The sequence below is a fragment of the Lissotriton vulgaris genome, chromosome 11 (genome assembly GCF_964263255.1).
Source record: "Lissotriton vulgaris chromosome 11, aLisVul1.2, whole genome shotgun sequence".
Lineage (NCBI taxonomy): Eukaryota > Metazoa > Chordata > Amphibia > Caudata > Salamandridae > Lissotriton > Lissotriton vulgaris.
Window position 1 is genome coordinate 1,086,856,839 of NC_141699.1, and position 27,579 is coordinate 1,086,884,417.

General features: G+C 43.5%; 1 protein-coding gene across 1 annotated transcript in view; it reads right to left on the reverse strand.

Annotated features, from left to right (window-relative positions):
- Positions 1–27,579, reverse strand: part of LOC147684191 (tenascin-X-like) — a 192,835-nt gene that overhangs the window by 16,104 nt on the left and 149,152 nt on the right. The window contains exons 25-26 of the mRNA XM_086942604.1: positions 24,541–24,795; positions 15,202–15,281 (exon numbers count right to left, since the gene is read on the reverse strand). Coding sequence (XP_086798730.1) covers positions 15,202–15,281; positions 24,541–24,795 — 335 coding nt within the window. The remainder of the gene's footprint in view (positions 1–15,201; positions 15,282–24,540; positions 24,796–27,579) is intronic.

Genomic DNA, 27,579 nt, shown 5'->3' on the forward strand with positions numbered 1-27,579 from the left:
ATAAATCCCCTCCCCTTGTCCTACTTCCTACCCCCGTCCTCAAGGCAAAATTACCCCTTTTCCGCACACTCACTAAACACTGGCCCCACAAGCTTCTCTGAATGCAATATGTATCAACACCAGCAGCACCCACACATGCCACGATTCCCGCAAAACCTACAACAACCAGTTTTCCAGTGGCAACCACCCCCCCTACTCCCCCAACCTACATACCTGGCTACCCAACCTTCTCAATACCCACATCATACCACCCAACAGTGGTCCCAACCCCAGCAATCCACGCATTACAACACCCATTTATGGCAGCAGCCGCGGCAAGGACGGTTTCCCCCATTCAACCCACTAGGCCCAACTCACCAAGGCAGAGATAGGGACGAATGGAGTGGACAGGAACACTGGAGAAAGTACAGTGACCCCACACGTTGGGACAGCTGGAATGGCCTCCAATTAGCAAACAGATATAGCGCCTTGGAGTGCGTTGATTGACTACCACAACCCCAGGAACACTCCCAAACTCATACAGACCGTTTGGAACCCACGGTATCCCTACCAGTCCCTCCAGACCCAGAGATTCCTCCAGCCCCTGAGATCCTCAACGATCCAAAAAGATCAAAAAGCTCAAGGGACAGTCCAACAATCCTGAGTCTGATCTCGTGGAACATCGCTGGATTAAGGACAAAAATAGAGGATGGGACAATCATGTACCACATGCATAACCATCAAGTAATATGCATACAGGAGACATGGTCACTACAAGAACATCACCTGCAGGGGTACAAAACGTACTCCTCTCTCGCGCAGTCGGGACACACAGGTAGACCAAAGGGAGGTCTGTGTATCTACGTAGCCAACACCATCCAAAACGCTAAAATAAAGGTTATAGAACTGGCACCTAATTTGCAGATCCTTGGTCTTTTCCTCCAGAAAAAAGAGTCAATGGTCATTATTAATTTTTATAACAATCTGGATGAACTGGACTTTGAGAGAGTCCTGGCCCACCTTCACGAAAAACTAACTACTTTCAGAATCAAACAAGGAGAAGGAGGCCCGGCAGCAATACTATGGGCAGGCGACTTCAATCTCCACGCCTGTACCCAACCAAAAAGAAAATGCCCTGGCATGGTGACAGAAGATGGCCTCTCACTCACCCATTTCTCGCACAACAAAATGGGTAGGCAAATGAATGATCTCCTATCCGACCTGGATCTCCAGATAGTAAATACCTTGGACTATGGGGATAACTCACTTGCACCTACTTATATAGGAAGAGGCTACCAAACTACGGTAGACTTCATAATTATATCAACATCCTTACAACTAAGAGTAAAAAACTTTGAAGTAAAACCGAATCCTCAAAGTGACCATGCAATACTAATCTTGGAAGTCTCACTAAATTATCAACAATGTTCTCCAGTAATAATAGCCAACGCATTGGCCCAGGAAAACATCAACATGGATAAAGTAAACGGGTACTCAATAAAATGGGAGAGGATAAACCCAGAGGAACTCACCAAAGAGGTAATAAGATCAGTTTATCCCCAAATTAAAATTTGTCTGGACATAGCAACCAACGACGCGGAGCTTCTAAATAATTTTGCCCAAATTATGGACAAAATAAAGGTGTTACTCACAAGAAAACAAAAATTTGGTCCATCCCGGCCTAAAGGCTGGTTTAATCAAGAGTGCACTAAGGCTCATACAAAATTAAAGCTAGCCTTAAACAAAAACGAAAGGGATCCCCGCACAATAGCCACCCTCAGAACCGAATATCATAAAATAAGGAAAAAGCGGAAAGAGGAACTGAAGCTAGCGCTGTGCACGAACTCCACACCAGTGCCCAGGAAAAAAACTCCAAAGCCTTCTGGAGAATTATAAGAACTCCTTTCTTGGCAGACGACACTTGCCCAAAAATCGAAGCCGCCATAGACGCTGCAACTTGGGTATCACACTTCACTAGCATCTTCCAAAAATCAATCTCTGACCAAGAGCCGGAAGAAGAGGAAAAAACATTCCTACCATACCCTATAGACTTAAATTTTGAAATTCCCGAGATTCTTGTGGCATTGAACTCAACCAAAAAAGGAAAAGCTCCAGGGCCGGATGGTGTCCCGGCAGACCTTTTCAAACATCAAACAGAACTTTGGGCACCGATTTTAACAAGGGTCTGCACCGCTACGGCAAAATTAGGAATTTTGGAGTCTTGGACTAGGTCCATCATGGTGCCGATTTTTAAAAAAGGCAACCGTATGGACCCCGCCTGCTACCGCCCAATTTCCTTGCTGGACTCACTGGGGAAAATAGCAGGAAGAGTGATTCTAGAAAGACTCCAGGGCTGGGCGGAACAAAGAGGCATCCTATCCGACCTTCAATTCGGATTCAGAAAAGGATTAGGTACCGTGGAACAAGCCTTAAATTTATCGATAATCTTTGGGAAATATGTGCATGCAAAGAAAGCAAAACTTTATATGACCTACGTAGATCTGTCCGCGGCTTTCGACTGCGTCTCCCACACAAAATTGTGGTCCCTTTTAGCACGGATGGGGGTAGATCCACCACTCCTGAACTTTTTAAGGGAACTCTATTCCAATCCATCCGCAAGAGTCCGTTACGGGATAAAGGGAGAACTGACGGCGTCCTTTAGAGTAGAGCGTGGGGTCAGACAAGGATGTGTCCTGGCACCCTTCCTTTTCTCCCTCTATACCAACAACTTGGAGGTCGAGCTACTGAAGGGTGCCCGTGACCTCCCACTGGCCAAACATCGCCCGATCCCCGCTCTACTCTACGCGGACGACGCCGTCCTCCTCGCACAAACTCCCCGTGAACTTCAAAGGTCCCTTAATAGATATTCCCAGTTTATGAGAACTCTTGACCTCCATATAAACGTAAAAAAGACTTTCGTAATGAAGGCCGGGGTCGGGAAGAAACAGCAAAACTCCATCTACCTCGACAGTCAAAGAACAGACTCAACAAACGAATACTGCTATCTGGGAGTCATGATAGATAATAAACTCTCCTGGAAGCCAGCAGTAGAAGCCAGAAAACATTGTTTTAAAAGAGCATTAGCCGCATTGGTGTCGTTTTCTCAAAAATTAGGGAAACGTCCGCCCAGGGAACTGATAACTATATATAAAGCCAAGTGCCAATCTACAGCTTTATATGGAGCAGGATTATGGGGCCATACGGATCTCACCTCTCTGCAAATTGCAGAAAATAAGTTCTTCAGATTCCTCCTATCTGCCCCCAAAACTTCCTCGATTTACGCCTGCCACTTAGAACTGGGGGCATCATATATCGAAGATCTTGCCAAAGTTCAACCACTCCTTCTTTGGCGTCGTATCTGGGCGTCAGATAAAAACGACCTCACAAAAACAATACTGGCGGATGCAATGTCTCTGGACTACGCTTTAAAAATTAAATGGCTGGCCTATATCCGGACCTTTCTCTTTGACCTTGGAATAGAAAAATATTATTTTAATCCCGAAAAAATTGGAGAACTCTCAAAAGATAACTTAAAAAAGCGAGCTTTGGACCATCTGAGCAACCTGAGGCTACAGGCAGAAGCTGGGAAACAGTCGGTGCAGCACGCCATGATAGTTCAATCTACCCTTTCAATGCAGCCCTATTTAAACCTTGACATTGGTACCTTTGAACGATTTCTCCTGATAAGATTCAGACTGAACATATTTCACAGACTGGTAGCCTTCCCAACACCAAACGTTTGGGACCTAAATCCACCTCCATGTCCATGCGATGGGATATCAGGTCAATCCACCCTTCACACTGTTCTGTTCTGTAAATTTTATCAGGAACACCGCAAACTCTGGCTACTAACTCTTTTAAAAACTTGGGGCCTTAGACAATGCCGAGTAGCCATGTTGAGCTTGCAGCTTTTGGATACCGAACCCACATGTTACCATGTCCTTAATTTTTTGAAATGTATATACAGACATAGGAAAAACCTCTAAATTATAATAGTACTGTATACATTATCGAAATTCCTTTTGCTGTTTTAAAGTAACTTGTAATCATATCTAAATGAAGATTTTTTAACTGTACTGCTTTTATGGATCTTAAAATCCGAATAAAGTTATTATTAAAAAAAATAATACTCTTTCTAGCTTGCATCTAAGAATAGCAAACACGTCTCTAACATGTATCACAATGCAAAAGAAATATCCTTTATATGCATAATACCTTCTCTAGATTAATGTTTATATTTTTCTTTTTTTTCAGGAAGGGAAGTGGAGGGTGGGATAATGTAAGCATCCGTGTCTTAATTAAAATCTTGAAACTCTATTCATAATATTTGGAGAATCCACATTTTAGTTCAAGACCAGAGGCTATATGCATGTTGAAAGCCCTTCAACACCACATTTGACACATGGCTTACTGGTCTAAAGTAATGCTTTGCAAAAGTACTAGCATTTGACCAATCAACTGCTTTCAGAATTGTATTCAACCTTCCAGCAGGCAAATACACTTTACTTGCCATTACACCTCTTAACGAATGTGCCTTACATTGTTGCACATCTGTACATGCTTGTTTCACTGCCTGTTTAACCTCTCTGGCAATCATGTTGGTACTTATTGCACCACACGGTTTTACATAAGATATCAGCAGCTGATTCTCGCCATGCCTTCTACACTCCATCATTTTCTTCACATACTCAAACATTCCAGTACACATAATTCTCATCAGGGAAATGTGGATAAACGACAGACTCTGAAATCCGGACCATAAACGTGGCTTCTGACCTCTAAAGCATTCATATCTGATACTCTTCTACATGAAATTAATCATAATAGAGGTTCTAGTTTTGCTGAAAGTTTCTTCAAATCCAAATATCTATGCGGGTCAGGGTACAAACAATAACAAAACCAAATTTACCTCCCATAAAACATTATACCTTGCCCTAAGTGGTCTTCTCAATCTCATACTATTGAGCATTCTAGATACAATAACCTTCCTCCCTACCGACATACCATCTACTTGAACATGACCTGCCGAAATTGTTGATCTGTAACAATTCATTGTTCTGTATTACAAACCTTTTTCAAGTTGTTCCACCAAGAAATTAACCACCTCTACAACAGAAGCCTTCTTGGGACCCAAACTCCGCTTCATGAACCAATATGACTAAATCCTCACTATTCCCCTATACCTTCTTCTTGTTTCTTGTGCCCAAGGCTCCTCGTGTAACTCAGTAGCCCTGCTCAAAAGCCCCTTAAAACATTCAGATCTCCTGACACTTTCCATATAAGAAGGTTCAACCCCTTGTCTTGAACTAAAGGATGCGCTTCACCTTTTCCATTCCACAGGAAATGTTTCTTGCCAGGAATCAAAAAAGGTATTGCACATGCCAAATTCATCACTGATGGGAACCAAACCTGAGACATCCAAAACGAAACGGAGTCACTAACACTAATTGACATTTCTCTGTTCTCAATTTCGAAAGAACTGTCTGGATCATTGCAGATGAGAGAAATGCATAAGCTCTCATCACCGCCACACCTGCTAAAATGCTTTCACTGCAAAACTCCTGAATCAGTGGCATAACTAAACTTGAGGGACCACTCTGAAAAGTAGATGCAGGGGGGCCCTCACACTCCAGACACAGTCTGGAACTCTCAGAGCAAGGACCTACCAGTGCTAGAGGCGGCCCGCGCAGCTCAACACCACATTGCACTGTGGGGGTTTTTGCTATGCCACCAGCCGGGATCTGGCATCCAGCTGAAATACATCTCTATTTGGAACGTCAGTCTGCTCACAAAAAGATCCACCTCCAGAGGACCCTAAATCTCCTCTTTCTTGCGGAATCACCATCGGTCCAATCTCCAATTGCTTAAATCCCTGAAGTTGTGCGAATTTCAATCCACTGTCATATTAATTTCTCCTGATAAATAGTTTGCTTTCACTTTTATATTGGGTACCAAACAGAAATACCAAAACTCTTTCGCCAGCTCTGACAATCCGCTAGACCTGTTCTCCCCTAATCAGTTGATGTAGGCTATCTCTGACACATTAGCCATCTACATCAACACTTTCTTTCCTCTGAAAATTCCCTTGAAACTTTTCAAAGCAAATAATCCTGCTGTTAATTCCAGGTAATTTATGTAATTCATCCTTTCCTTTTTTGTTCAAACTGTACCTCTCTGTTGTTCTTCTAACTGTGCCCTCCCAGTCTCTCAGGCTGACATCTGTCTCTAGAGCAAAATCCACTGTATCCACTTGAAATCCAAAACACTTCATCCCCTGAGAATTCATCCCTAATTATAAAGAAAAACAACTCTGTTGCATGTTTAACACCATTATTAACTCTTTCTTCAATCCTTCCAAAAATTGGAACTTAATCAATATGTTGTCTAAATACACTATCAACCGTACACCTCTCTCTCTCAAATAGGCCATCACCACTCACATCACTTTGGCGAGTGGTGATGGTGGACCAAAAGGTAGACATTAAAACTGATATAGTTGTTTTCTCCATCTGAATTGCAAATACTTCTGACTTTCCTTCTCCATAGGAATAGTGAAGTATGCATCCTTCAGATCCATCTTCACTAACCAATCATCTCTCAACAAGTTGCTTAACCAATGGATACCAAATGTCGGTAAACCAAGTATTTGTTTAAGTCCATCAGGTTTATTATCGGTCTCCATTCTTTGTCTTTCTTCTGTACTAAAAATATAGTGCTCTTAAAACACTTTACGGGGGGAGGAGCTTCGCGGGCGACCAAGATGGCCGCGTAAGCTCGGAGCTCCGTGGACCGTCCGATCCACCGCAACTATCCTGCATGAAATCCTGTCCCACGTTCGTGGAACTATAATGCTGACGGCCTACTGAGGCGGGGACTGCAATCGGCTTCCAAATCGGTGCCTCCTGAGCAAAGTTACGTCGAGCTGAACTCCGCTCCGTGACGGGGCCATTGTCCATCCGGACTTCGCCACTTCGTCACTTCGCCTGATCGGACTGCACGGGGCCCGCCTGCCATCTCCTTGGTGAAGACACTGCGCACTTGTCTGGCCCTCGCCGACCTGATCGAGACTTTTCGATCCGTCTGCCTCTCGGCTGTGGATCCTGACCTGCTGCCACCTTTCCTTTGTTCTCAAGAACCCATCATGGCGGGCAGAGGCGATCCGGACAGGGCATCGAACAAAGGTGGTCGGGGCAAATCACAACCACAGAACAACCGCATGGAGCGGTATGTGAACTTCAAGTCGCCACCTACATCGGGGGCCATCTCCAAGGGGGCCCCAGCGAATAGCCCGCCGGACGGCTCAGATCCTACCCTCATGGACATCATGGGTGCCATCACCAGCCTCCGAGCCGATGTGCAGCAGCAGCACGAGACTCTGTCCCATAAAGTGGATTCTATGGCTATTGACATTTCCCTCATCAGGACCGACTTGGGCAAGACAAACGAGCGTGTGAAAACGCTTGATATCAAGACCACCAGTCTGACCTCGGATGTCTCCGAATTACAAACTGAGGTTCGACACCTGCGATCGGCTGCCGATCTTTTCTCAAAGCGACTGGAGGACTTTGAGGGGCGAGCCAGGCGGCAGAACGTCCGCATAGTAGGTGTGCCGGAAGGGTCCGAGAATGGCGCGGCGGACCTGTTTGTGGAGGACTTGGTCAAGACTCATCTGGCGCCCTCTGGACTGAGCAATTTTTTCTCAGTAGAACGTGCCCATCGTGTGCCAGGGGGGCCACCTAAAACTGGGGCGACGCCGCGACCGATTGTGGCGCGCCTTCTCAATTTCAGAGACCGAGATGCGATCCTCCAGGCATCCAGATCGCACGGGCCACTACACTACCAGAATGCGGAGGTGCATTTCTACCCGGACTTCACCAGGCTGGTACAACGCCAACGGCTGAGCTACGCGGGAGTGAAGAGACGCCTCAGAGACATGGGTCTCAAGTACTCTATGCAGTTCCCGGCGAAGCTCCGTGTGGAACTCAAGGGACGTGCCTACTTTTTTGACTATCCTGAGAATGTTAGCGAGTGGCTGGACACTGTATCGCCAGAGCGTGATGAGCATGAAGATGACGTTGGAGGTGCCTCGGGCGGAGCGGCAAGAATGAACTGGGAGCCGGGACTACCCCTGCCTCGAATGACCGCCGGACTGGTGTTTTTGGTGCTATTACTTTCTCCTTTATTTTCATGGTGGGTGGCGGGACGATTTCACGGAGATTCCTCACTCCTCTGGGTCTTCTGTAGAGTAGTTAATGGGGCGACAGGCACACTGCTGGTTGGGGGGGCTTTTTAGTCTAATGCAGGGGTGCAGGGTGGGGGGTCTGTTGGGTACAGTTATGTTCTGTGTTATTTTTCTTTTTCTTTTTCTTCTGTGGCAATTGGACAGTGGCGATCCTGGACTTTCATTGATGCAGGTGTCTTTGGGTGATGGGTGGGGCGGGCGGCGGAGGGATGAGGGGTAGGGTGTTAAAAATTCTTAGTTGGAATGTTAACGGGTTGGGTGACCGAATCAAGAGAGGGGTGGTTATACAACTGATTAAACGGCATATGCCAGATATCGTGCTTCTTCAGGAGACACACTTGGTGGGCAACACTTGTAAAGCCCTGAATCGCAAAGGTTATAAAATGGTGGCGCATTCGGGGTTCTCTTCCGGCTCCAGGGGGGCGGGAATTCTGGTGCGGGCGTCCCTTCCCTTGGAGATAGAGACCACTTTGATTGATGATAGGGGGCGGTACGCCGCCGTGGCTGGGAGATGGGAAGGGCGTTCCCTTACGTTGTTGTCTGTGTACGTCCCCCCGGGGCTCCAGTCTAGTACTTTTCAAGACCTTGGTGGTGCCATCTTGTCTATGCCGGCTGGTCGTCTGATAGTGGGGGGTGACTTTAACTCCGTTTGTTCTGGTCTGCTTGATCGTCAACCGCCCCGCGACCTACGTGACTCACAGATGTGGCTGCCGTCCTTCCTCGAGTCTACTGGGCTGGTGGACGGGTGGCGGCTTTTGCACCCCACGCTCCGCCAGTTTTCTTTCCTATCGGGCGCGCATGGGAGTCTCTCGCGTATCGACTATGTACTTACGTTGGCTTCGGACGCCCTTGCTGTTTCTGAGGCCCGCTTTCTTGCGCGGGGCATTTCCGACCACTCCCCGCTATGGGTCTCATTTGACTTTGGAGTGACTCTGTCGGAACGCCCGGCAGCGGTCAACCCATGGTATTTCCGCGATTTCAGGACCCGCTCCCTCCTGGCCAAATCTATCGAGCTTTACTTCTCCGAGAACGTGGGCTCGGTGGGGTCGGCCGTTACATTGTGGGAAGCCTTTAAGACAGTGCTCCGTGGCAAGGCCCAGACAATTATCGCTGATACCCGTCGCTCCAGAGATTCAGACATGCTGACTATTGAGCAGGAAGTGTTACGCCTCGAGGCCCAATTGGGATCCGACCCGGACCCCTCGGTCATCCACACTCTCTCGCTGAAACAAGCGGAGTATCACGCCCTGGCCACTAACGCCGCTCTTGTCCTGGCCAAGGAACAGCAGGGTCGCATCTATGATGTGGGCGATAAGGCCGGGAAGTTGTTGGCTTGGCTTGACAGAAGAGAGATGGCCAGTCGTGTGGTGCCCGAACTTATTGGTGGCGACGGTGAGATCCTTACGGATCCTAGCGCCATTGTCAACTCTTTCGCAGACTACTTTCGGGGGGTCTATGAGTCTGCCACTGATTTTTCGGAGGAGGACTCGTCGGCCTTCCTCTCTGAGATCGACTTGCCCAGCCTTTCCGAGGAGGAAAGGGAGGACCTGGATAGGGACATCACGGCAGACGAGGTCGACCTTGCGATCCGCTCACTTAATACCGGAAAGGCCCCCGGGCCCAACGGTATACCGGTGGAACTGTATAAAATCCGCTCGGACGCAGTCTCCCCGTATCTCCGTAAGATATTCTTGGAGTCCTTTGAGAGAGGTTCTCTCCCCCTCGACCAACGACTGGCCACCATCGTGGTCATACACAAGGAGGGTAAACCAAGAGACGCTTGTCGTTCTTACCGTCCTATTTCCCTTCTTAATGTGGAGCCCAAGGTCCTTGCTAAGCTGCTGGCCAATCGTTTGATTGGAGTCATTAGCGATCTTGTGCACCCCGATCAATCTGGATTCATTCCCCATCGTAACACTGCCCTTAACTTGCGCCGCCTCCATGGAGTCATGGCCCGAGCCCACACTCTTGAAGAGCCGGCTGTGTTGGCGTCCCTGGATGCCACTATGGCCTTCGACTCGCTCGAATGGCCTTACCTGTGGGCAGTCCTGGCCAAACTCGGGTTTGGCCCTGTCTTTGTGAGCTGGGTGAAACTCCTGTATGCGGACCCGATGGCCAATGTCGCAGTCAATGGCCGCCTTTCGGCGCCATTCCCCCTACGTCGCGGCACCAGACAGGGTTGCCCCCTGTCCCCTCTATTGTTTGCCTTGGCCCTTGAACCCCTGGCAGCACTGTTGCGTTCACATCCTGACTTGAGAGGCATTACGTGGGCCCCTGGTTTTGAGGACAGGGTTTCATTGTACGCTGACGACATACTGCTATACCTGTCCTCACCTGGCAGATCTCTTATCGTGGCCTGTGATGTCATCAAACTTTTTGGTCGGTACTCTGGCCTGGTTATTAACTGGGCCAAGTCCTCTCTATATGTCCTCAAGGGGGATACTCCGCGCCTCCCTAGAGGCTGCGGTATTCAGATTGCTTCACGCGGCTTCAAATACCTGGGCATTTACATCTCTGGTAGCGCCAAGCTCAGGTATGACAACAACTTGCTCCCTCCTCTTCAGAGGCTGCGACGTGACGTCGACAGCTGGCGCCACTTGCCAATCTCCCTTCTTGGCCGGGCCGCTCTGTTCAAGATGATGGCCCTGCCCAGATTCCTGTACGCACTTCAAAACGCACAAGACCCTGTCCCAGCTCGCTACTTTCGTGAACTTGAAGGCCTTCTTCGTGGCCTCCTCTGGGAGGGTCACCCTCGCGTCGCCCTCCACAAACTCACGCTCCCTTGGTACGACGGGGGCATCGCCCTCCCTGATGTGCGCCGCTATTATTGGTCTTCGCAGCTAGCTGCCCTAAACCATGGGTTTTATGGCCCTGTGACGAGCCCCGGATATGCCATGGATAGGTGGCTGATGGGCGACGGTAATTACTACCGGGCCCTATACTCCAAGTCTTTTGACCGTAAGTTAACGGGCCCCACCCATACGGCAGTCCGCACCTGGAAAGCGGTTACTAAGGCACAAGGATGGCAGGGCAGACTCACGAGGTTCACTCCCCTCTTTGATTCCGACATCCTGGGTAGACTCTGGCACACCAAGGGTTTTGATAGGTGGGACCTCATCGGCATCAGCAGGGTAGATGACATGCTCTCCAAGGGTTTGATTAAGACCTTCCCCCAGTTACAAACTGAGTACCAGCTGGGCGCGACGGAGTACTTCCGCCATGCGCAGCTGCGACATGCGCTGCTTTCGGCCTCCCCGCCGGATGGCGTCATTCCCGAAAGTTCCCCGCTGGAAGATAGGATCCTGGATGGGCATATGCCAGACAGTGCAATTTCACTCTCTTACAAGAAGTTGATCAATACACGTACGGACCTCCTCCTTAGACTGAGAGACCAGTGGGTGGCGGATGGCCTTGAATTGGACGACGAGGATTGGCAGGGGGCGGTTTCCTCTCCTAAGGAGGTTGCCATTTCTTCCCGTCTTCGCCTCGTACAGTTTAAGATCTTGCACCGAGTGTATGTGACAGGGCCCATATTGATGCGTATGGGTTTCTCACCTGACGGTCTCTGCCGCAGGGGCTGTGGAGCTCCTGCCACTTTCCTACATATCCTCTGGGAATGCCCGGTGATTGCCTCCTACTGGAGAAGGGTCCACCGTGTTATGGAGGAGGTTACTGGCGTGGCTTCCCAGGCGGAGGCCCGTCGATGCCTCCTGAATGTATGGGAGCCGTCCGACCTTAACGTAGCACAGACTAGGTGGGTCACCCTTGGGAACATGGTGGCTAAGAGGGACATAGCCCAGAGATGGGGTGCGGCCGAGGCCCCCCTATTGGTACAGTGGAAGGCCAACATGGACTGGTGCATGTTTAGGGAAAAGACAGTCTATGTGGCCAGGGGGAAGCCTGGGACTTGGACGAAAATTTGGGGAGCATGGAACGAATATAGGGGGGATGTGTGTCTACCGCCTGAGCCAACTGGTCAACATGATATCGCCTCCCTAACCTGTGACGCCAACTGAGCTCTAATGTAACTTACTCTCCTGATACCTTCCCCCTCCTCCCTCCTTCCCACTCTGTAATCTGCTTTGCATAAGTGTTTTTCTGCCTTATTCCCTACCCGCCCCTGACACCCAGCGTCACGTTTTCTAAACTGCCACTTTCGCGCCCGCGGGCGCTCGTTGTTGTTTCTATATTATAAAATTAACCTTTCATGAATATGTCTCAACTGTTTGACACTATTTTTCTCCTATTATTCCTGCTGCCTTGCCTCCGGGATGTCGGGCTGAATAGCTGTGTGATCTGGTACCAAATAAAGGTTTTCAAAAATTAAAAAAAAAACAAAAAAAAACACTTTACGTCTTCCTCTATGTGCTTTATTGCACCTTTATGAATCATGGAGTCCATTTCTGAATCCACTACAGACTTTTGTTCCTCTATTACAGATAGCTCTCTTTCCTCCCTTGCCTGATGTGGATGTTCTAAAAACTCCGTTGCGTAACCCTGCATAGTCTTTATTACCCAAGGGTCTTGCATTATCTCTATACCATTCCTTCACATATAGTCTTAACGGACCGCTTGCTCTTCCTTGGGAAAAACCAAAAATAAAACCCCATACTCACCTTGTAATCTTGTGTAACTCTGACCTCGACCATGCACAAACCTTGCACTTCCTGACCTTCCAGATATCCCTCTGATTAGGTAGAAATTCGAAGAGGCACCTCTTTCTCTGTATTGCTTATTGTAATCCCAAGGTCAGCTGAAAGTGCCCTTCTACTGGCCATTCCAAAAACACATCCTCTGAAAACGTTCTTTATAGTCACTTGTGCCTCATCCAAGGCAGTAAATGTGGTAACATATTTCCCTAGGCTTTTACCTAAGCCTTCACCAAATGGCTCCTTCCCTGCCATATCCCCAAACTTGGGATGAGTTTCATTAAAATGCTCTTCCTCCTTTCTGACTTAAATACTGCATTTGCATTACTGAACATAATTATTGCCCTCTGACTCCATCCTCAGAGTAAGTCCAAATCCACTGGTGACTCATTAATATATGCCTCCTCTGACATATCCATTATCCCAGTTAAATGACCTATCGTGGCACTGCTTTAGGCGAGCATTCTAGACCTTTCCTTGGGTCTCTGCCAAAACGAAATAAAAATCTAATCATCTCTGGGCCCACATTAGGTGTGCAACACACCTTCTCATCAATGACCAGCCTTGAGCATGCCACTCGCAGCACCCTTATCACCTCTTTATCCAGTGATTTCCGTACCCATTCCTTCATGAGTCTGCTCATATGTTCCATGAGCCACCAGTCACCACTCCACGGGTGCCTTATATTGTACAGAGAAAATATCTCCTCACATAAAGGATTTCTGAGCACTTCTTCGGAACATGCACTCTCTGAAATCTTAAATTCAGCACTGAACTCATCACCCTGCTGAGTGTCAAACACGTACTCATCATGCTCTGACAAGAAATCCTCTTCCAACTCACTCTCAAAGACCTCATCCACTTCTGTGCCACTAGGTACACCTTTCCTTTGTCTGTCACTATGGACAGCTTTCCATTTAATGGAGTTCATTTCATCCTTTGCTTTTTATTTACATAGACATGCCTTCCAAATGTTTGCTCCTTTTCAATTTCTTACCTCCTTTCTCACCTCTCAATTCCTCCTCCTCAGGAAAGGAGTAAAATTCCTCTCCTGACTCCATGTCCTTTATTTTCTTATTTTTAAACATATTATCTAATGTCTCCTTAACCTGATTCTTCATCTCATGCTGATTCATCTTCCTAATCACCTCCTCGCTAATCTTGGATCCAGTAATCTCTAAACTGCTTCCTTGGTCTGAATCAATATCTTACCTCTAAATATACAAGCAACCTATATACTATGACAAACTAATAAATACTACAAGCCGACTTCTTCACTAAAATCTCACTACACTATCACTCTTCTAACAAATCAAATATAACCTTTTTTTAAAGAAAAATCCCAACTCCCCCCTGTAGCCTTCACCTTTTCTTCAGAGCAAACCATTGTTTCTATCCAATTAGTTTCAACATTCTTTACCAGTGCACTTATGTGTTTAGCAGCATTTCTTTAATTTATTTAGCCAACACAAAATGGTCTCCATAAATTGTGAGATTGCTGGTGAGACTTTAGATTCCTAGTGTCCTTTAATTTCTCTACGCCACCGGCGCGCAGTCTGCTTCAGAGATTACCTACAGCGGCAAAGTTGTGTGCTGGAGAAGGTAGAGATGAAGCTTGTGCCTACATTAAATGATACACTTGCCCTCTCCTCATGTCATTCAGCAGCCTAGTGCCATAGCTCAGATCCTTCTCAATTGCTGATAATCTCTCAAAACCATACAATATGCTTTAAAATAGCATTTTAACATCTAATACAGCAAAATGCATAAACTACAGGCTTTTAACACCTAATATACCTGGGATACATTTTATACTATACAAAGATTGAAATTACACATCCTAAAACAGAAATGTTCATTTTATATCTCTTAAAGCTTGATCTTGCTTTGGTAAATTAGAAGCGTAGCCCATAGAAAGTCTATAAATTAGATTTTTTTTTAAAAACACACATACACTTCATATACCACAACAGATATTAGGTATTTCGTTTTCCAGGAACAGCATTTAAAAGAGGAAGAGTGTTCTTTGCGGGGATTGTATATTGACTAAGGTGTTCTGGTTCTAGATTGAAGTTTATTGTTTGTAAAAGTTTATTAAAGGTGCTGCAGGAGTGCAATTAAAACCTTATTGCATAATGATAGCCCCCAGTCTTGAAAGGAAATCTGGTATTCAAAATGGTAGTGTTCAGTGAGAACCATGCATAACAGAATGCATTTTGTCCACTTTACTCGCTCATTTATTTTGTCTGCTGTCTGTCCCTGCAGCACAACTTTCACTTCTTGCCAACCCCTTCCCATTCCACTCAAGAAGAAATTATGTTTGCATACTACCTTTTCCAGTAGATACAATTGTCCTTCAGATGCACTGAGTGTTGAAGTAGCTTTCACAGATAGGTAGAGGAATCCTTCAACTGCAAAGACAGAGAGCACAGCATTAATGCATTCCCTTAAGATAAAATCACTATTACAAGGGCTCAAAGGTAAATGCATTTACATGTGCATCTGATATGTTCATAACAGGTAGCCTAAGGCTACCTGGAAAAAGCAAATATCACCATTAAGCCCCCTTGCTGTCTTTGAATATCATTTTGCAAAATAGGGCCATGTCAAACTTATATGTTCAACAAAACTGACCTATAGTCACCTGGAGTACGATTTTCCGATGTCAATTGTTCTTGCATCAGAGCATTATCACAACACTCGTAATGTCATCTGTAAGCAGCACGCACGTAAGCACCTGGGGATATGCACACTTAGTCAAGAGCATTGCAAACAACTAGCACTGTTTAAAACCACTCTCCAGTGAGTGCCTACTGAAGGAGGATGCTCACCAGCTGTAGTGTTAAAGTGTCCAAGGGAGATGTTTTTTACCCTATCGTATGACCACCTGTCATCAAGGCAACATCCCTTTGGTGCTGGTCTGGAATATATCAGAACTAATATTGAGTGGTCACAACATCATAACCAGAATATTGAGGAACAAAATATCAACAGGTATGCATAGATTTTCTTGACCTAATTCCACATCTGCATACCTTGATGATATATGTATCTTGAGTTGAGAATAGAAATCCATACCTTCCTCTGTGCACTTACCTTCTTGATTATTTGGTTTTCAAAATGTTGGTCATAATATTGTGGGCACTCAATATTCCTTCTGTGATTATCCAGACAACAACCCAAACCTTTTCTCAGTAGAATGATGTCAGAGTGTGTATGAGCCTAAGTGATACCTTTGCAAACAAGGAATTAGATGTTGGCATTCTACATTGAATAGAGTTACTTTATGCCTTCATGGCTGTGGGGATTGGATTTTTTTAATCTGTAGAATGATCTCTCCTGTTGCCCTTTGCCAGGCAAAGCCCTGTGAAATGGTGCAGCACAGACAGGCTCCGAGTGCCCAAACGAGTGGTTAAATACACTATGTCCACATTTATTGTCACAAGGGTATTTCCTATCGTCGTTTCAGTGGTATTGCTGAGGTTATAACAGTTCTTTGCCAGCCACCACAGGGTATTATTTGTGCCAGTGACTGCAATTGCACTTGATTTTAGGAAGGTCATGGATTTAGATTTCACTATTGAACTTTGACCCAAAGCACAAGAGAAGATGCAGAAAAGAGAAAAAAAATGAGGAAGAGAAAGATAGGAACACAGTGATAACAAGACAAAGTAGGGATTAGGAAGAACCTGCAAGAATGAGAAATGGGCCAGGAAGTGTAGAGTGGTTGAAGAAAGAGGCAGGACATGGATTAAAACTAGGCAGCCCTAGTGTCTGCATCACCAGTGGGGGGCTCCTGACAACCATCCCAGGCCTCTGCATTAGTTTCCTTCAAATACCAAGCACTGCATATAGTCTGTTCCCAGGGTCCTGTCTGTCCCTCTATTAGATGTCCCTAATTTGTCCAAAGCAGAACCTAAATACATAATAGATTATAATCATTTTTCCATGGTATTCCCTCTAACATAAGAAATCGTTCTGGTGGGTGGTGTAGGCATACACTGATTGAAGCAGCTGGACGTCATTAACACATGTGGAAAGAGAGGCACTGGATTCTGCATGTACTCACTTGGAAAAGCCCATTTGACAATACAGATGTAGTCCAAACTCCAAAGGGGACGCCATTTTTAGTTCACCCTGAGAAGTGGTTCGCAGAGACATATTTATAGAAGCAGTATGTCATTTCATAAAGTTTTCAGTCATGGCAGCCAGTGGAGACTACTGCAGGTGGAATTGTGAGGCGGCATGTAGAAATGAGTGGGGGGAGGGGCGCAGAAGAAATATTCAAAACGTATGGAAATTTAAAAAACTTTAGGCAGCTAACACCACGAGCGTGTACAAAACCAAGAGCATGGTAAGACAGAATTTTATAAAACCCATAAAGTTATAGTTGACATTATAGTTTAAGACTAGAATCAAGCACCGAAAGCAATTCAGCATTGGTTGTTAGTGGAGTCTCAGGCAAGAAGGCTCCAAAGAGAAGCAGCACAAGAGGCAAAGGCTACAACAAGTCGAGTATGTGCTATGAGTATGGTTTTTTAAAGTTGGGGGAAGAAGCGTTTGAGTTCCTTTAAAGATAATACAGCACATTGTAATACTAAAACTGAAAGGGAGGAGGAGCCAATATTTAGAAATAAAGATACAGTTAACATATCTTCTACACAGGTGGGTAATAAAAGAGACAGGTTGGTATTCAGAGTATTCCCACTGAAGTGCAAAAATCTCCGTATGGAATGTAATTGTTGATGCTAATCTTGTTCTGTAAGGCAATTTTATTCTTTATGTCTTCTTCACTTTCTTTTCTATCTTCTCTTTTTTCTTTTAAAACAAAAAATATGTAAAATGTTCATTTCTTTTGTCTAACACAGCAATTGCTTGGCACTATGATGTTTTGATCTATGAAAATATTGTTAAATTTACTGTTGAATTCTACAATTGCTATAATGTTCTTTGATGCATCTAAATTGTCTCTGTATAAATGTAAAGGCTTTACAGCTAAGCGGAAAGGAATGAAAATATGGGATCCATTAATGACCTGGAAGAAAAAGATAGCAGAACAAAATGTTGTGTAAATAGGTGTAAGTATGTAAAGATGTAAATAGCAGTGTTAAAGTAGATGAATTTAATAATGAGAACATTGTTACAGATTTTAAACAAATCTAAGAATAATTGGATAATGTAAATATGTATTACCTGATTTCCAATAAAAAATTAAAATATTTAAAAAAAGAAAGTGGAGGGGGAGGCCCTCGTTGTGCCCTGCAGCAGCACAATAAAACAAATTCTTCATTTTGCTGGGCAAAATGCTGAAAGATAGCAGTGGGGACTGCAAGACCCTTAATTTCACAAGGAGGGATGTGGTGAAGGAAAAGGTATTTATTCTGCTCAAAAGAGCTATGAAGCACTTTCATCACTATTGCTGCATGGGACGCTGAAGGGGAGCATAGGGGGACTGCGAGCCCATTCATTTCACAGAAAGGGGTGGATGTAGAGGTAGAGGAGGAGGTTCTTGTCCATCCCTGCACAACCCCAGAGTGCTTTCATCATTCTGTTGCATGGGATGCATGTGTGTCGAGCGCTGGGCAAAGACAGGCCAGTCTTCACTTGGATGAGTCTGCTTCTCATGCCTCCCCATTCCCGGTACTATGATCGGATAAGGTACTTTGTCTGTTTGGGACTAGTCGAGGCAATTGGCTACTTGCCCTTGTTTTTTGCATCTAAGTTTTCCATTCTCCCCCATTAAAATATTTAAACTAACATATTATAAAAACCTTTCCACCTTTTTTGCCCAATAAGCACAACATCCCACTACTAGAAATTTGATTAAATATTATAAAAACCTTTCCACCCTTTTGCCCTATAAGCACAACATCCCACTACTAGAAATGTGATTAAATATTATAAAAACCTTTCCACCCTTTTTCCCCTACAAGCACAACATCCCACTGCTAGAAATGTGATTAAATATTATAAAAACCTTTCCACCCCTTTGCCCTATAAGCACAACATCCCACTACTAGAAATTTGATAAAAGTTGTAAATAGACGCCTTAAAACATTTACTCTAATACGTACTTAGGAAATGAGGTACTTATGATCAGTGCTTGTACCTCCTTTCCCTTTTAATTGACAAAGGCTTTTTGTGAATAGAATATTCTGGTCAGCACTGCCAGTAAAAATGGAGAATTCAATCTCCCTTTCTCACACCTTCTACACGATAACTCTCAAGAATCTCCCTTAAATCTCTCAGCATAGATCTTGAACAAGCTTTGGCAAAGTCAATAGTTTGCGCCTAAGTGAGATCTATTGGCTTTGTCAATGTTTGTTAGCCATGCTGTACAAATGCGCAACATCTGTGCAGTGTGGATGAAAGTTAAAAAAAGTAAAACAAAATCAACAGCTCTGGCAATGCAGTATTAGTGGCCCTGCCTTCACTACAGCATTGACTGGCTGAGAGCTGCAGCACCTGTGATAGTGAATGCAGCACAACTGGGCATCCTTCTCTGCAGTAGGCCTGTGTGTGGTGTTTTACACCAAAATATCCACGTAGCATGAGAACCTAAGTGGCATCCTAAAAAACTAAAAATGCTTACTTAACAATGAATTTGGAATGTTTTCTCTCTCTTACAGTTTCCTCGTGTTTTTCTATCTGCACCTCCAGTTCATCCTTGAATTTTACCATTTCACTTGACAATTTCATTGCTGCTATATCTTGTTTTATTTCATTCAATTCATCCTTTATTTTGTTGAGGCTAATCTCTATATGTTTCACCAATATTTCAATGAGCCCCAGTGATGATTTCAAAATGAATTCTCCCCATTCCTGCAACAGTTCGTTCGAGGAATCCTGATGGCTTGGCATTAGGGTAATTCTTAACCCTCGCGGGACTCTTTGCACTTCCATGTTTTTTTGCAATGTTATTAACTCCCAAGATTTATTAATCTCCTTGCGACTTAACCTTTCCCAGTTGCGCAATACTGACTTTGCATCTTTTTTCTCAACCTTACTCGATGACCCTGCTGTTGGAGTTTCACTTGTTTTGTCTTTCACAAACATCGTTGTCAATAGCTCACTCCGTTTTTCTTCCCTCCTCTGCATATTTCGAATTATTTCAGGCTTTTTTGTTTGAACGTTTATTTAAATACGTGCAATGTAACGTGATGCCCCCTTTCAATTGGGATGTTTACACCGTTAGTTTCCATTCGAACTATTAATTACCGAACAACATCATCAAGGGGACTGGAAACAACTCAAATTCTATGGAATAGATACAGTCCCACAAATGAAAAGAGGTGGGGACAGAGAAAGAGAACTTCGCCGGAAAGAATCGAGATACATCATCAAACTAAGGACAATGCACCCGTATAGACTCAACCAATCAGAAGAACTTTACATACACCTTTGAAGAAGAAATGATCCATGAAGTAGTTCACTCCGTCAAGAAACTTCAAAAGAAATGTAAACTTCAAAACAAAAGATCTCTACAAATTTAAAAACAAAAGAAAATGGTTAAAAACAAAGAAAGGAAAATTGGTCCAACAAAGAAAGAAAGTGGAAGAACGAACATCATAAAATCTCAAGGAAAAAGGAAAACGAACAATAAAGTAAGAAAACAGAAGGAGATAAAAAACTGAAGTGAGTAATAATCTCAGCTTACGAATGAATTATAAGGATAAGAAGGATGAATCATAGTAAGAACAAAAATAACACCTCCCACCAAAGGGAAAAGATAAGCTGAAACCAAAAAACAAGAAACAAATAACAATAACACTTAAAATTGAAAAATTGACGTAGAAAAAATAAATGTGAAACTGGGAAAAAGTGAAATTGAGAACTGTTGGACAATAACAAAGAAATGCAACCCTGTTGAAAACAAGCAAAGTTTCCCAAAATATCAAGGAACAATGTTTAAAGGCAAAGACCTAAATTTTGTAATTAAAACTACAACCTCCAGAATGCTTAGAGACAATGTGCACACCAAACAGGAAATGCTACAATGTGGCTTTAAAAGAACTGACTTCCTGTGATCAGGTGATCGTGAGCAAGGGAGAGGTGCTCCCGAAACGCGTTGATCAGTGTCTGTCTTTTTCTGCATAAATGCTATCTGAAGGCTAAAAAATCAAATAAAAATAGTAAAACATCTTAAATACGTGAGTTTGTCCCGTTAATCTTCCTGTCAAGGAGGTTTGTGCGCAAATTGGAAGCGGCGTGGTTCTGCCGCAGGGATTACGAACCGAACGCTGAGCGCTGCAGTTCCCGGACACAGAGAACCAAAGGAAGGAATATATATATATATATATATATATATATATATATATATATATATATATATATATATATATATATATATATATATATATATATATATATACATGTATCGGACGGCTGGCAAACTACACTCCGCCATTGGAGTTTTGTGATTCTGCGCTCCGCTCGGCTGGGCAGGATGCTGCATTGAAGCATGGCCTGCTATGTATCTGGAGGGCAACAGGTGTTGCTGTGAACTTACAACCTGTATTTGATTTGGTGGGGATGCTCTGGCCGCATGAGCTTTCGCTGGTTCCACAGAGTGGCAGCAGTAGTACCAGAGGCTACACAGTGCAGACGAAGTCTTAGGCATGCGAGAGCAGCCAGGATGGCGAATAGAGACCTGCACACACACACAGGCAACATGGTATGGCAATGTTGAAGGGATCATTTAGCCCTTGCTGTGAGCACATACCGGTTCCTGATTTGCTGGATATGGGCGGCATGTTCCGACACTGAAGGTGAGTCCAGGGGGAACAAGGACTGCGCATATGACATGTGCGTTTGTGCACCAGCCTGTGTACATAAGCACAAATCCCTGCAGTGCGCACAATGATGCTGTTTATGTTGAAATTATCCAAATGTATATGTTGCCTTGAATGTTCTGAGCTTGAAGTGGCTCATGTGTGGAGTGGACTCCATTATTTACTGGAAGTTCAGTATTTCATAGTGCCAGAGTAGCAAAATGCAAGTCTTCATGTCTTAATGATCTTTTCAAACACACGTTCCTTTAAAAGAAGCCTGCAGCTCATCATGATTTTTCTTGGTGCATACTGAATGCAGAAAGACCTTCTCCATTGGAAGGCAACAGAAATAAAATATTTCCCATGGCACGTGACAGCTGGTAGCCTACACGAGATTTGATGCAGGACTTAATGTACACACAATCAGTACATGGGCATTTGCTTTCTTCTAAACCCAAGGGTCACGTTTGAGGCCACGCATCTTTGAAGACATCCATTTCAGTTAAAGATCCCTCTCATATGCTTCTCCCCATTGGAACACACTGCTTAGAAAGCAAATGCTCTCATTAATTACAGTAGTTATAGTGATATAGTTCTGCCGGTCCGCTTTCACTCTTGTACAGTCAGTGGAAAACTAATGATAAAAGTAAAAGTGGCCTGGCGGGAGCCCCAGACCTGACGTCAATTGAAGCAGCACCTTAAACATACACCATAAGGCAGCATCTGGCAGACATTGCTTGGGCTACTGTGCAGATGGCTTGGTTCCAGCTCCCCTCCCCACAATCTTGACTTTGCTGATTGACAGCTCACTGTGAATCCCAGTCATAATAAAACTTTCCATGTTGGGGGTTGGGGTGGCACAGTCCATTGCAGTCTGCCAGTATTGCACCAGCTCCACTGTGCCATGCCAGCTGTGGGGGGCAAGTGATCTTCCTGGCTGTGAAAAGCCATTGAGATCAAATGGCGGGAAGATTACAGGCTGCAACTGTGGAGGTGAAGCAGCTGCAAATGGAGCCACACAAAGTGAACTTAATGAACTTGCAAATTTCCAAGCAGTTCAATCCATCACACTTTTTCTTTCAGAGTACATGATTTAACAGAATCATCAATTAAAAGCAGTTTAGTAGAGCAGCACTTTGATTGTTCGTTCAACACAATGAAGGGAAAGGGAGAGTTAGTATCATGTTGTCTACTTCACCCACTCGTGGAACCCTGTGGATTTTGGCAGAGTTTTGATGGTAATTCCGCAGAATTCCGCCGAGTGACACTCTACATACTCCATCCAGGGCTATTATTAATTATTGCTCATGCTTAAACATTATTCTTTTGATTACTCCAGAAAACCTACAGCTGAGATAGATTAATCAGGTGCACTACAAAGACTATTTAAGAATACCTGAGAATTTACTCACTTTCTATAACACACAAGATATTTTCTTGTGAATTGATTTCTAATAGCTTTAAAGCCTAAATGGAACCTTGCTAAAATATCAACTTTGGTGTGGCCTGGAAATCTCTGTTGTATAGAATTTGAAATGGATAGACAATGATCAGACAAATAGCAAATTTGTATTCTCAGTTTTGGTAAGGAGAAATGGCATGGCCTCTACTTGTTGAAGTTGGATTATTCCCAGCAGTTGCTGGAATGCATGCATCTAACGCAAGAATGTTGTAAACTTGAAAAAAGTGTGATTACCTGCAACAATGGCACATCTATAAACTTTATACCTGTCATCTGTACACCTTTTACTTGCCATACATTGTAATTACAAGAATACATGCTTACATTTTCAGCAGTATTCTTGTTTGATCTTTACATTTAATGATGAAACCAATAAGCAGTTTTTCCATTGATTGGAAATGTATACGAAACTAATGCTATGTGTGCTTAGATCAAAATAACTGCATCTATAAAATCTTAAATTGCATACATGACTTTGTGTTTACCAAACCTATAGCTAAAAGGGTGTACTTCTTAGAACAGTTCTGGCGTGGAAACTAACTTATTAAAAATAAGCCTCTCACAGCTAAACCCAGTTGGACGAATATTAATTTAAAGTAAAAACTCAAAATTTGGTGAGAAGCCCATTTAGGTAATTTGGGCTTGCAAATGTGGATCATTTGACAGTGTGTAAATATGCTAGCACGAAGGAGTGTATGCATTGATGTGTTTGAAATCCATCAAAATATTCCTACTTCTCAGCCATTTGTTGTAATTCACTTTACTAGCTTGACAGATTCAAAGCTTGGGAAAGTAATGAATATGCACTCCTAGTATGATTGGGATCCTTTTTGTTTCCAGGAAAGAAGCATAGATAACATATCTCTGAAGATAATTGAATGATACACATACAATAAAAAATAAAATATACTGTTTAATTTAGCAGTTATTCACATTTCTCGTGTAAAACTCACCATATATTATATATTGCTCAAGTTTAAACATTTTTCTTTTGATTACTCCTCAAAATATATTGCTAATATGAATTAATCAGGTGCACTACAATGACTATTTAAGGGTACCTGAGAAATCAGTAACTTTCTAAGAACACAGAAGATATTTTCTTATGAAATGATATCTAATATTTTAAATTCAAAGCCTAAACAGAACCTTCCTAAACAAAGTCCAGTTTGGTGTGCCCTGGAAACCTCTGTTGTATAAAATGTGAACTGCAAGTGTTCCAGTGGCTCAACTTCAAGTCTTGAAAACCTCAAACAAGCAGACAAATAGCATATTTTGATTCTCCAGTTTTGATAAGGAGAGAAGGCATTGTCTTTGCTTGCTGAATGTGGATTACACTAGCTAACACCTGCCTTTTGATAACTGTAAAAAATTATTATTACATGCAATAATAGCACATCTTTCAAAATATACCTATTTTATATAGTAAACGCTCACCTGTGAATTCCGATAATAGGCTGCTTTCTCCCAATACACCATTTCCACCCACAGCAGAGACTTTGAATGTGTACAGGTTGCCGGGTATTAAATTTGTGATGGACACATTTTCATCCAACGTTGTCACATTTGAGGCTGGATTTCCTAAAACTTGCACTAAATATGAGCTTTTGTTGCCAGTCGGTGGTAGCCAGCTCAAAGAAATTGAATACATGGTGATTTCCGTCACCTTTAGATTGTTGGTAATATTGGGTGCTGAAATGAGAAAATGGAAAGTGAAGTACCACTCATAGAATTAGATACATATTTGTCACAAGTATTTTACATAACACATACACTACATACGTTTGTAAGAATTTACCTGTCACCTGCAACAATATGCAGTATGAGAGATCTCACAGTAGAGGGAGATACTTCCTAACACCACTGTCTCTTTGATTTTGGAATTCAAAATTGAGGCTTTTCCTAAAATTATAAATTCCCAAAAGATCAAAAAAAGGTTTAGAATAAAATCCCTTCAGTTATGAAAACGTATTCTCGTCCCCAACTGTGAGCAACTGTACTTAATCACATTGTTTCCACCGACTGACATCTGTGTGGATTCAAGACCGACGGCTCTCGGGTCGGTGATCGGAAACTGCAATTACAATGAAACCACACATGGTGCGGTCTCAAGCTCCCATTTCCCGATGGGAGCTTGTGAGGCGGTCGAAACCAGCCGAAGCACAAACTCCCATAAGGAAATGGGAGTCACTGTAAATCCCTGTACCTCATGGTACCTGCCACATGGTAAAGGGATTACAGGGAGAACCATAGGTGCTCCCTTGGCTGCCAATCAAAGGACGTTGAAGAAGGGGAGCCCCGCTAGTGACCCCAGAATCTCTTTACGACAGGCTTTCTATGTCGGATAGCCCGACATGTAAAGCCTGTTGGAACAGACATAACATTGAAAGCGGAAACATTGTCCGCATAAGATTATGGTGGTGGTTCCGATTGACTTACTAGGTCATTGAGGCCATAGAAAGACAACCGCAGTGACCGGGTGGTTTGAATTTCAGAACACCTCAATCACAATATGATGGTCGAAATTCAACCAAGGATGTCGGTCGGAAAGCCTTCTATCTGTTGTTGGAGGCTTACCAACCGACATCCCAATGAGGGCCCTACTCTGTGAGTACAATTAAATATTCAATTAACAGACAACTAGTCTTACTTGCAAAATATATGGAAAATCAGAGATTAGCTTATTTTTTATTGAACTGTAAGAACACATTTAATCAGCTTTCATGTATGATGTAATATTCTGATAAACAGGAATTTTAAAAATTAGGGCATGCAGATTCCTCCAACTGCTCCTATTATTTACTTAATTTGTATACTACTAAAGAACTATATGGGTTCCAGGTCAAACCCTTTGTATGGCCTTCTAATTGATCAACCGAAATCTCAGAATAGGGAGTTAATAGCTGGTATTTGTTTTCCCTAGTTTACTGTTATATTCATTTTGTCATACAAACTGAATTGATTTGGTTTTAGATATTCCTGATGTTCTTTCTGAAAATGGAATTATATGAATGTTCATGAATGAATGAAGGAATTTACATTTATAGAGCGCATGGCTACCAGAAGGACTCCCAGCGCTAGAAGCAGAGTCATCGCCAAGCTACAGCGGGGCATTAGAAAAACAGAAAAGTTTTCAACAGTTTGCGAAAGGAGAGATAGTCGCCCTCAAGCCGTATATAATCTGGTAGCTGGTTCCAGCATTTTGCTACAGTAACTGAGAACAGGCGTCCCTCACTTCGAGATCTATTAATCCTGGGAACAACGGCAAGATGTTTCTTCCCCGAGCGCAGGGATCTTTTGGGGTGGTATATAGAGATGATAGATCGAAGGATCGGTGGAGCCTTAGCCGAAAGAGTCTTATGGGCAATGTACAGTGCCTTAAACTGAATTCTCTCGGCAACCGGAAGCCAATGCAGAGAGATAATGTGCGGTTTTGCAGATTCCCGATTATGGGCCTGCATGAAAAGTCATGCTCCACAGTTTTGTACAGTTTGTAGTTTTTTGATGGTAGAACATGGAGAGCCTAGATAGAGCATATTGGCATAATCAAGCCGAGAAAGAATCAAGGCTTTAACCAATAGTCTCCTGGCATTGAAGGGCAGCAAGGGGATAATTTTTCCAATCATTTTCAGGATACAATAGCAAGTACCTGCTACCCTGCGTGCCTGCTCCTTTATATTTTAAATTCAAAGCCTAAACAAAACCTTCCTGAACAAAATCCAGTTTGGTGTGACCTGGAAACCTCTGCTGAATAGAATGTGAACTGCAAGTGTTCCAGTGGCTCGACTTCAAGTCTTGAAAACTTCAAACAAGCACACATTTAGCAAATCCTTATTCTCCAGTATTGATAAGGAGAGATGGTTATGTCTCTGCTTGCTGAAGGTGGATTACCCCCACCAGTTACTGGTATGCAGGCAGCTAACACCTGCATTTTGTAAACTTCAGAAAAGCATTATTAAATGCAATAATAGCACATCTATCACTATTATACCTATTTTGTATAGTAAACTCTCACCTTTGAATTCTGATATTAGACAGCTTTTTCCCAGTACACCATTTCCACCCACAGCAGAGACTTTGAATTTGTACAGGTTGCCAGTTATTTAATTTGTGATGGACACATTTTCATACAATGTTGTCCCATTTGAGGCTGGATTTCCTAAAACTTGCACTAAATAGGAGCTTTTGCTGCCAGTCGGTGGTAGCCATTATAAAGTTTGGGGTAACCCAAAGAAGTCATAGGACCTGGGTGTCGATTGATACAAAAAACAGTAGTCCTGGACAAGTTATTCGGTGAAAATATTTTGATGAAAGATTGATCATTTCATCATTTTTGGAGCTTGCAATAATAAGCTCATAGTCTTTAATCCAATAGAGCAACTGTGACTTATCACATTGTTTTAAAAAAAATATTTGAAATTGAACACCGATTCACGGCCTAATTAGTATGTCGGACGGTGTTTCCTCCGACCAACA